The following is an 11,999-nucleotide window of genomic DNA, read 5'->3' as shown; positions in this document are numbered from 1 at the left end:
TCATCTGTTTTAAAAACATTTATAAAAACTTTAAGTGTAATATCCAAACCCACACTTATTTACAATTGCTTTACTATTTCAAATGGAACAAGTAGATGGCATTTTTCCAATTGACCAGATAATTATCATAAGCACATTTAGTTTAATATTAGGGATTTTCTTTAGCCCTCACATGATGGTGTGAGAGCTGGACAAAGCTTAGGTGACGCCGAGGACATTTGACTTCCCCTTGTTGGTGTACTGCACCACTCCACCCAGTAGATGGCGGTATGACCACAAGTAAATGACGTTCAGCACTGCAAGAATATCCGTGTTGGTTTTGGGAGATTTAGAAAACAAAGCAGGGGAAATGAAATGTGTGGCTGTGGTTTTCAGAAGGATGATGCAGTCTGAAGTGTGCTAAAGAGTGTCATGTCAAGTTTGGTAACTATATGCTTGGTCTCTCTTTGAATTCAAGTGGCGGTTTGATGCCATAAGAAAAGAGGAGCTAACCAAACAGTGATACAAGTAATGACAACAACACTATATTGGATTTGAATCCTATAGACTTCTACAAAAGAGATTGACTAAAAGTACAACTTCTCACACAAAAGAAGGTCCATGAAGAATATGTCATGATCAGACTCTCTTCTAAAAACACAGTTGCAAAATGAACACACACTTGAAGGGAATGAGAGAGCACGCGGTATTGTTTGCCATGTTTAAATGCCATTAATTAAAACGTTAAGCTGATTGGGTGAGGAGTGAGAGGGCTGAGGGGGTCTCTATCCCAATAGGCGAATCCTTTTTAATAACCCGCCTCGAGATAATGATGTAAAAAGACTCAGGCGTCTCGTGCGTAACGAGGATCATCGCGGAGATCCTGTGAAGGTGAATGAGGGAGAGAGGGAGAGAGAGAGAGAGAGAGGGAGAGAGAGAGAGAGAGTCAGAGAGGCACTTATTACTTGAGTCTCCTCCTCGTCTCCACACCTCAGCTGACAAGTCGAGCAAGCCTGCAACTTCTCCTCTGACACACAACTAAACTAAAGCAGGAAGAACACCGGGAGAAACTCATAGAGGCGCGCGCAGAGTTCCCAGAAGAGACCGTTGCCCGCACGAGCAAGAGCCCATGGAGAGGATGAACTTGAACGCAGGCGCGGGGGACATTTTTCACAAAACTCTCAGCGCTGTGTCCACGAAGAAAACGGACCCCTTCCGGTCGTCGGCTGGCATTGAACTCGCAGCCAGAGACCGCCAGTCACCGATCAGCTGCTTCGACCAGACCGAGCAAGACTCCATCCAGCCGGGGGGACTTGCAGGAGGCAGAGGGGGTCCACTGGGTCTGCCCACCGGATCTTTGTGCGTCAATTTCGGCGAGAGCGCCAACAGGACCTCTGCGGCGGAGAGCAGCGGCGGGGACGAGGACGATGACAGCGATGAGAGGTGTGAAATGATCCTTCTGACTGACGGACGAAGCGTGCCCATTGGGAAACCAGGAGGTAAGAAAAACAAAGAGCAGAAAACACTGAGGCTAAACATCAACGCCAGAGAGAGGCGGAGGATGCACGACCTGAACGACGCGCTGGATGAGCTCCGAGGGGTCATCCCTTACGCGCACAGCCCCTCGGTGAGGAAACTCTCCAAAATTGCCACTTTGCTGCTCGCCAAAAACTACATCCTTATGCAGGCGCAGGCACTGGAGGAGATGAGGCGGCTGGTGGCGTATCTGAACCAGGGTCAAGCCATCTCTGCCGCCTCGATACCGGCCACCACCGCCCTCGCAGCTCCCGGGTTGGGCGCGTACGAGCAGCCGCCTGGATATCCCTTCCCACCCGGGGTGGCTTCCGCCTCCTGCCCACATAAATGTGCCCTATTCAACAACGCCACCGCCAGCCTCTGCAAACAGTGCACTGACAAGCCTTAAGACTCCACAGACGCACAGGGGGGAGTTTGAAGAACACTTTGGGAGACCTGTGTTGTTGATAGGCTAGAGACGAAGAAGTAATGCCGATGAATACTTTTATAATATTTACTAAATGCATTCAAAACGCGCTTTTTTGTTCAAACAATACTTGATTGTGTATATAAATCATCCTTTAAGTGCTGGTATGAATGACAGTGATGACCAAACGCGAGGCCTGTGCGAGTGGCTGTGGTTCAGTGAGTTGTTGATCACTTGGACCTTTTCCCCTGGAGATTTGGGTGACCTGACAACCTGCGACTTTTTAAAAACATGGACACCTTCCTGGAGCGTTAGTCCAACCTCACTGCTGCTTCCTTATTTATTGATTTTTGCGAGTTTTTATTTCCCTCACCTCAGAGACATTTGCTTTCTGGTTCGAGGCCTGTTGTCATGAACTTTTCTATTGAACATGTGGAATGTCATGAACAAGGAGATGAAATAGATGCTGGTTTCAGATATTTATGTGCTAACCCGGACACTTGTTAATAGATGCGCACGCCTATTACAATTCTTTAATGGGGCACTGTGATATAATACTATTCAAGAAACATTTAGAAACCTTCAAGAATCAAGCTGTTTCGGTGTGTCTTTTTGTAATTTATTCATTTGGATATTGATATTGGATATTCTGCCTGCATTGCACATTGTAGTCTCTTTCTGAGTTGTTGTATTTTTTTTTTTTACACAATATGATCGAGGTCTTCAGATGAATCGCGTTGTCAGGTCAAGATGTGGATTATTGTAGATACTTTAGTTATTATATGGGCGAAGAGGGCCATTTGTATGTATTTCAGTGTTGAAAAGCTTTATTAAAATATTTTGAACAACATAAATACTTCTGCTCCTTCATCTGGTGTCAAACTTAGTGTCAGTGAATGCTGCGTTTTTAGAATTAATCATGTTTTAAATTGCAAAACATTAGACCACCCGTTTCTGGGTGATGCAGCTCTCAGTCTCCGACTCTCACGACGTGTCACTGAGAAACAATCGGTCAATCATTTTCTGCTCCATCAAAACCGATAAGTTGTATTTTCTTGAGCTGAAAGTGACGCCAAGTCTTGGGAGCGAAGGCCAGACGTGTGGGCTGAACATCGCCTCAAGGCAGAACAAAAAACAGCCCTCTGCTCCCGGAAACAAAAACTCTGTCCACCTTTATTGCTTTTATTAAAACAATTACCGTGACGGTGTGTGATAATACGTTAATTCGAAAACAAGTGTGTATGAAGACTGTCCACTGTAATACCTGCCTTCACGCAATGAAACACATCGTTAAGGCAATTAGACCTCCAGAATGTGATTAAGGAATGTAATTACGACACTGCTCAATGCCGTAATTTGGTGTCTTTAATCACCACGCAGCCATCAGCTGACTCCCATACACTCACCCTTTGTCCTCCTCGCTCGTCTGTCCACACCAGTAGATTCGGATGGGACAAAATAGCCTGAAATGTAAAGACATTATATAAAATCCTAAAATCTTAAATCTTCTAAGATATTAATCTCCAAAATGCAGACAGGAAGTGAAGATGGATGCGTTTAGGCCACACACTTTTTCCAATTACGCACGAAATCAAGGGGAAGAAATACAGTTATTACGAAACGAAGCAACAATTTTATTGATGATTAAGTTACTTAAACTTAATTTTTGTCACATACAGTGAGGCCATTAAAGACTTCTGTACCCTGGACAGAGGCAACTGATGTTAAATGCAACATACTGAGATTTTCTTTCTCACTAGATGAATTAGAGTACTGCCATTTCTTTTTTATTGTGGATTTTCAACAATTAAGTATTTCCTGTCAGACTATCGGCTTTGATTAAATTGTTAGATTGACCTGTAGAGATTTACAGCTCTAAATGCAACGACTATAATCTTAATTCAACACCGTGCAGACGTTAACAAATATATGCAACAGACATCTTCACAATCCATTGTAAATGTCAATATTAAAACATTTTCAAGGCAACATTATTACCTGCTAATATATCCCAAACAATCCTTGGTTCAATGTGAAAAATGTAATTAAATACTCACTTCAAAATAAATAAATGTAACAAAATACCCAAAGATAGATCTATTGCGTCACAATGTCTTTTAGATGACAGATTAAAAAAAGAAAAAACATAAAATAACTAAAGATAAGATTAAAAAAATAAGATTTTTCTTATAATTGAAATGATGAATGAGTTTATTTTCTTTAAACATGAGAACAACAGTGACATTGTGTTTGTGTTTTTCCTCCGCTCTCCGACACAGCTTTGTGTCTGTATGATGAGCCCCTCCGACAACAGGGTCATTACAGTGTCCCCTTTAATCCCATCACACTCCTGAATGCCTTGAATCCTCCTCACACAACGCCTCTTAATCAAGAAGGGAAATGATCAGGAGACATCAAAACAGCTCATGCAGAAAATCCTGCAGCAGCTCCTCACGTTTTAGGACTGATATTTTTAACTTTTGACACAGGAATGGATGCTTTTTCCTCCACTGCTGTTTGCTAAGAGACTTGAGCAAAAAACATTAATTATGCAACATGCATTAATGCACAAATGACTGGAGCATTTAACCCATACTAATATTCACATTAGCCCAGAGGAGGAGATTCCCTAGGGGTGAGACAGAGCCATATGCGTGTGGAAAACAAAACATTCAAAGGAAAACAGACAACACAAAAAAATATCAAAGGCAGAAATGTACGACTATTTTACTACTAAAACATGATTTAAGTGACATTCAAAACGGAAAGCCATCATTTCCCTCTTGATGTGGGAACTGCTCGACACTCGGTGGTGTTTGAGCCATCGCTACAAGCTGGGGAAATGTCACGCACACACACGAGGGGCTCTGAAATGTTATGTGTGTGTGTTGGACTGACACTCACAAGTCTCACGCAAAGACAAGTCTTTCCTCAGTGGCCACAGACCACTGCCATAATAGGCAACATCGATTTTATTCATGAATCTAATAAAGCTGAATCTTTCTTAGAGGCATTTACAGCGAGATTCAGGGCTCATGAATAAAAGTGGAAGATAAAAAACACCCCTTTTCATAAACCATAAAACGTCCAATTTACCATATCAAGGGCCAGCAGGGTGCCTATTCATAACGCGGATGGGATGTCTGCTAAGGATGATAAACACGAAAGTCAAAATATACATAAGAGCGTTGAATTGAAATGTCCCCTTCATATCAGTAACAGGCTAAACTCTGGCAATGGATTAATCCACGCTGTGTCATATTGGGTGTTTAAAAGATATATGTGCCGAGCAGGCCGAGGCTCCAAATCAACTGTGGGCGGTAATTCACTTTTGTCAGGCTGCTGATAGAAATGCATAGTGTTGTCTTTGTGTTGTGCACACACGATGCGGGATATAGAATACAAGTGTGAGACTAAAGAAGTCAATTCTGATATGTTAAGTATAGCTTGTTGTCCTAGTGTTTCTCTTTCATTATGAGCCGTCGAGGTGCAGCAGGTTTTAGATCCAAAATGTGATATGTCACTTCTTTAGATTTCAAGTGTGGTTTTATTTTATTCCCAGTAAATAGAAGAAAATAGCTTTTGTTTTACATTAGATACGTCAATAACCAATATCAACTAGTGTCTGAGTTGCATAATTCCTTTTTTTATTTTTTTTTAAGATGATCAGGAAATGGATTTAGAGTTGTGTATATCAGAGCAGCAAGGAGAAGAGTCTCTACAGCGTCAATGTTCACTATAATTGCAGACATTTCATTCAAGTTCATTTTGTCAAAAATGATATCCAAAAAGAACACTATTGCATTATCAATGGGAGATCTATTTGAAAAACTCCGTCAGATATATTTTGACGAATGATACGACTCGATGTCAGTCACAAAAAGACAAATAGATGACGGCAAGCTGTGACATTTTGTATTGATACTTACCACCCACAAGTAGTGCTCTGGTTGGGTAAAGTGACGAGGCACTCTGATACAAACATATACAACAATGAGATATGTTTTTTCTGAACTCAGCCACTTTAACTAAGTGTCGGGTTATAGTTATCTTTAGATTTAAAGCACTGCACATACCGTGTGGATCATTAAAGCAGATTCTGTAGGAAGTTCTTTTAACTAATCTAGAGTTCATTCGGGCCAATTTTCTTTCAATTCTAACGACGCTAAAATACATGTCCACATTTCTGACTATGTTTTGGCTTTTGAGCTCCTATCGTTGAGGCGAATGTTGTTTTCTCGGAGGCAGCCTGGAGGTCAGGTGAACATATGGTGCCGTGTTTAGCTCTGGAAGCTCTAACAGGGCGAAATAAATGACGTGGTAATGTGTGATTATCCTCTCATCTGGAATACAATTGTTCAGTAACATCTCTAATATTCCAACTGCCTCCATATTAATCAGATTAAAGTCCCAATCCCCTAATCCCTGTTCACCGATGGCTCCGTTTTTGTGCCGTAATCTGATGTCTTTTATCCTACGGGGATTAAAGCGTGTCATGGCGGAGCGCAGTCATTTGTGCTGTTGTTTTGAACACGGCGGGCTCTGGCGCTGTACACGTTTTCTCCAAAACAACAATTTACTCTGGATTTGGGAAAACAAAAACAGGTGCATTTAAATTAAGTCCCTGCATTCTGCAAACATTTGGAAATCAGTGTACGAGTGCTGTCGGGAGACAATTCATTTGGCTGTGTTGACATTTGACGGTGCGGTTGCTTCAAGAAGTCTGATGTTTTTTTACACGGTTCCTCAAATTGGATTTTGGCAAATTGAAATGTCGCCAAAAAATGTTTTTCCAACAGACTTGTAGTGTATCAAAGTGTTCACACAATGGTTATGTTGTAGAGCAGGGGTCTCAAACTCAAGGCCCGGGGGCCAAATCCGGCCCGCGACTTCATTTTATGTGGCCCCGCAAGAGCTAGCAAAGAATATAATATGTGTATTATACGGTTGCATGCCACTTTACAGAAGCAGGTTGCCCATAAACTACATGTCCCACAATGCATCACGTTTTGTGACATGCTCACTGAAGAGACTTGCAATTATTTGCCCTGGAATTCTGCTTTCAGACGTAGTTAATTACTAAGTTATTATCCTATCCTACTAATCCAATTCAGAGGCGATAATGTAATATAATACATTATTTTATATATATATTATATAGTTACAACCGGCCCTTTGAGTGCAACCTTTATGCAAATGTGGCCCACGATGAAATTGAGTTTGACACCCCTGTTGTAGAGGCTCCTCAGACAGCTGTGCACTTTCCATTTCTGTGACCTTAACATTAGGATCACGTGCCGCTGTTTGATGTCCAGTGACGCTGCAACCTCATGAACTGGCAAGAACAAGACGACACATTCACAACACTGCGAGAACACAAGCTTTAAAAAGGTAATACACGTCATGGATTGGACTCAGGTTTAAGTCTGTGTGTGTGCAGCCGTGTGAGAGTGACAGGGATCACTTGTCCTGATCAACATGCAGCTCCTGACCCGCTCAGGTTCATTAAAGCCAAGGCGAGCTGGATTCCATCTCCACTCTCTGATATTCATTAACTCTGGCTCCCAGATTGAAATAAAGACATGATGATGACACAATAACAGTGCGAATCGCTCACTGCTCATTTCATACACACACTCTTTCTTTTTGTTTCCCTCACACACACACACACAGATCCCAAGACAGATCAGCGAGTTGCGGTGGAAGCTATAAAGACGCCGGTGTCTAATACCGCCTGAGTTGTGTGTTCTGATACCGACAGCTACTTGTTTACTTGTTATTCATTTCCTGATTGTTGGACAGGTTTCTGATTAAAGTGTAATCTGAAGATTAAGATGCACGACAGCCAAGGTTAACTGTATGTAAACAAAGGCATACGACAAGAGATGAAAACAATCCAAACACTGCCTGCTTTTGAGGTCATTTACCGACTTACGATCAATCCCGTTCTCTCCAGGAATGTATAATGATGGAGTTGGTTTCGGTGTAAAAGGTGGAAGCAGACGACGTGCTCCCCTCTGCTGAGAGTCTGTCACGTTACTAGAGCATGAAAGCGCGGCCGTTAGTGTAACACTTGCTTGGCTGATCTTCCTGATGTGCTGAGTGCTACTCCAGGCTTCAGTGTATCTGTCTGAGCAGAGGTCTTTAACAGCCATGAATGCCAAGCATGGGGGAGGCAGGCCAGGCCAAGCGTAACCACGGCAGCCCAATGTCCTTGGCTCCTCGGCGGCCTTCACCTCACACTCCCTGCACAGTGAATTTTATGGCTAATTTCCGGCAATTTATCCTGGCACTTTCAGAAGAGAGATTCCTGCGGGAATAATGTGCATAATTTGCATAAATCATCCTGATAGAATGCATATCAGCATGTAACCCCCAACCCCCCCCCCCCCCACACACCATCCAACCCCCCCCACCGCTGTCTGATGCTGCAGCGTTTACTTTGTAATCAAAACTGACTCTTTTCCAACCGGCGGATGCACGAGAGCCACGAGAAGGGGGTCGGAGTTTAGGCGGGTAATTACAAGGAAGTGACACACACACACACACACACACACACACACACACACACACACACACACACACACACACACACACACACACACACACACACACACACACACACACACACACACACACACACACACACACACACACACACACACACACACACACACACACACACACACACACACACACACACACACACACACACACACACACACACACACACACACACACACACACACACACACACACACACACACACACTTAACTAAGTGTAATAATGAAGCACAAAGGCATAAATAGTCCTATCTCCGCTCTTTAAGTGGGATTTTTTTGCATTAAAAATGTTGCATTATCTTTGTACTCAAAATGTTTTGATACAGCTTTTAGGACGGTCGATTATAGGCTCAATGTTGTCTCTTTTACACACTCTAGTATCAAGCTCTCTTTTTAATCTGAGCCCCTTATTCTCTCTTTGTAGCAGCGGCACATTGAGGGTCCACAGGCCTGCTTTCAAGAGCTCTTCTAAGCGAGCGGTTGTCTGAGCAGAAGAGACGGGGGTCAGCGCGCAGCATCCCCCCCTCGCTCTGATCTAATTTGACGTACAGTGAGAACGCGCAGAGTCTCTTGGACTGCCTTTGCTACTGAAATCAGCTGTGGTCAAATCGGCTTCTGTTGGTTTGAGGAGGTGTGAGATGAAAAACGGAGGTTCTGGATTTCAGTGCGAGATGGAAATACGAGACCACGATGTTAACCAATCGGAGCGGACGCACCGACAAAACAAGCCCTCTGCACTCGTTGCATGCATTAGAAGTTGTGACTGACAGGAGAGAAGTTGGGTGCGTCTTAGAGAGCGCTTTGTGTTACTAATACCAGTTTCTTCCACTGGCGCTCATCCCAGAGTCTCAAGATCTCACATGGCATCACCCGTGGCAACAGGACAGTCGTCCGCTGGGTGGACGTTAATCACAATAACACAGGGCCGCCTAATCGCGACTCACTGATCAAGCGCTAAATGACATGCCTGCCGTACCCACTGTAACCAGCGCGCTGCACAGGGACTCCAACACCAAGTCTAGCCCTATGTCGGGGGGGGGGGGGGGGGGGTGGTTACGAGGCTGGTGCACAGCCATCCAGACGATAATTACTCGATGACTGTGGCCACATTAGGGATCAGTCAAAGCAGATTAATTTCGACTGATAGCATTGGTCCCTCCTAAATGCAGATTTTCTTAATAAGAGTGAAATTGTGTCGCTGAGAGGGCGAGGGACTCTGAGCTTTGCTATATGGGGAACTCCAATTACTTATGTAGGGAGACGACGTCTTCTTTGCACGAATGAGACGGCGCTGAATGTCGCCGCAAAATTAGCGCGCAAATGTGTTTTTTAAGTAGCACCGGTCTGATGTGTGTGTTTTGTATGCACAAGCACCGACAGGCAGTGTGTGTGTGTGTGTGTGTGTGTGTGTGTGTGTGTGTGTGTGGCACCGGTAGGCCTTTCACTAAATACCCAGAGACCCCGAGAATTACCCAGAGCAGAGAGGACAGCATCTGTTTGTGTGCTTGTGCCGAGCAAACAAGGCAATTTAGAGAACACCAAGGGAGCAGCTAATAAACACAACCGTATTCCCCCTTCCTCCTACACCTGGCTCTGAATAATGCAGCGCTACAGTACGGACGCCTGTCTGTCTCTGTGTGATTGTGTGTGTGATGCAATGCCAAAGCCTGGTTCACCTGACGAGGAGGGTATATTCCTGTGCACGTGCGTCGTATGTGTGCATGAGCAATTGTGTGGCATGCGAGTGTAACCATTCATCATTCTACAGTGAGAGGCACGCCAGGGCTGCTGGGAAATGGCAGGTCTGTGTCCCATCGTGCCCTGGCGTCTTTGTCTGTACGCCCAACACTGTGCCAACATGTCTGCCCTGGATACCTGGCATAGAAACAGCACTTTACTGTACACAAAGGTGGGCCCCTCACATACACTGAAACAACTGAAATGTTGACTTTAATTCAATGTATTGTGTCAACAGCTTAGGTTGGTTGAAAGCAATAATATACAGGTTTAAATATAAAATGTTAAACTTAATAATATTGCTTTCCAAGTCAACATTTCAGTGTAGATGCTATCACAATGGCCTAATAGCATTCCTCCCCTTCCTTTTTACACGCATGGATGCTGGAATCAGTGTTTTAAGATATTACACTCATTCATAAATAGATTTTTGATCTTATAATCCCCACAAATATGATTCTCTGCCCCGCAACTGCCGCGGTAAACATGCTCTAATGAGACCTGCGAAGCGCTCATAGCCGCCACGGACTCTGATATGTAGCCAAAGTGACACCCAGAGAAACCCGGCACCAGACCAGACACAAAATGGCCGTCCAGTGCCAAACCCCGCCTTGGCTTTCACTTCGTATCACGCCACAGGACCTGGCTGGGGACTGAACGCTTTACAGGGCATTTAGAGCAAAACCTCACGGCCCACCGTCTACATCTGTCACTAACAGGTACAAGAACGTTCTCATGTCCTCCCATAGCATTGAAAACGCCCACTAATATTACTATAATTTGTGTTTTAGATCCATTAAAAGTGCAGTCAAATCGACTCCAGTTTGCCCTTCACCATCTCCTCTCATGTCTCCTCACATACCTGGCAGGCTCAGACACAAAGGTCCACGTTCTATCAGCCTTTGAGTCTTCCAGCCAAGACCACCCTGGAATAAAAGAGTGGGAGAAAATAAGTGCAAAAGGGGAGATTATTCTGAGTTATTACATTGATTAGATTTCCAGAATGCTAATTAAAAGATGTTAGGACATGGGCCCAGCCAAGGATCAGTGGGTGCTAATGAGGACCAATAGGCCTGTGTAATCTGCGCTGTAATGAGAGTGGTTTAAATGTTAAGTTTGCGGGGAGAAGAATAAGGAGGTGGATGAACGGATAAAGCTTAGTTAGAGTAGCAATCCTGGAAAACCAATCCCATTCTGCCATTAAAGCCGGTAATGGTGAGGCTTCACACCCTCAGCGAAAAGACAGAAATAAAAATGAAATGAGTGGAAATCAGAGGGGAATTCAATTATACTAAAAGAGGTTTTGCACAATAAAAACATTTTATTATTAGCCAATTAACAGGATGGTTTAATGGCTGAAGGTCACATACCCCCTTGTCTTGTCTTACTTTAAGGTCTTTGTAAAGTTACAGGGCCGTACCTTTTAATGGGAAGCCCAGTGAGCCCACCCTGCTGCTCTTTCTCTCGCTGTTCCATCAGGATTTATTAATTAAACGCTTGAAAATGTGCACAAATAGGTTTCAAATACCAAATACTTTGATTTGTGTCAGTACTGTGTAAGAAATAAGTAAAAAAGCCCCTTGTGACTACAGTAACTGCCTCTTCTCTCAAATGTACACGCCGCAACTCAAAAGATATTCATAGTATCACATGACTAAATCATAAAACCCTCAGAGATGCAGGTTCATGTTCTGTCAATAAAGTAATCAAACAAAAGCAGGATTGACAGTAAACATGGGTGAAAGGGAATCAATCTGCAGCTTCAGAAAGGTCTTTA

At 43.6% G+C, this 11,999-nt stretch overlaps 1 protein-coding gene across 1 annotated transcript; it reads left to right on the top strand.

Annotated features, from left to right (window-relative positions):
• The first annotated feature begins 876 nt into the window (after positions 1 to 876).
• On the top strand, positions 877 to 2,742 carry bhlhe22 (basic helix-loop-helix family, member e22). The gene has a single exon (XM_034108885.2). The coding sequence runs from the start codon at positions 1,109 to 1,111 to the stop codon at positions 1,901 to 1,903; it is 795 nt and encodes a 264-aa protein (XP_033964776.1). The 5' UTR covers positions 877 to 1,108; the 3' UTR covers positions 1,904 to 2,742.
• The last annotated feature ends 9,257 nt before the right edge of the window (positions 2,743 to 11,999 follow it).

The sequence above is a fragment of the Pseudochaenichthys georgianus genome, chromosome 20 (genome assembly GCF_902827115.2).
Source record: "Pseudochaenichthys georgianus chromosome 20, fPseGeo1.2, whole genome shotgun sequence".
Lineage (NCBI taxonomy): Eukaryota > Metazoa > Chordata > Actinopteri > Perciformes > Channichthyidae > Pseudochaenichthys > Pseudochaenichthys georgianus.
Note: the sequence above shows the minus strand (reverse complement) of the source record. Positions and strands in the feature narration are given on the sequence as shown.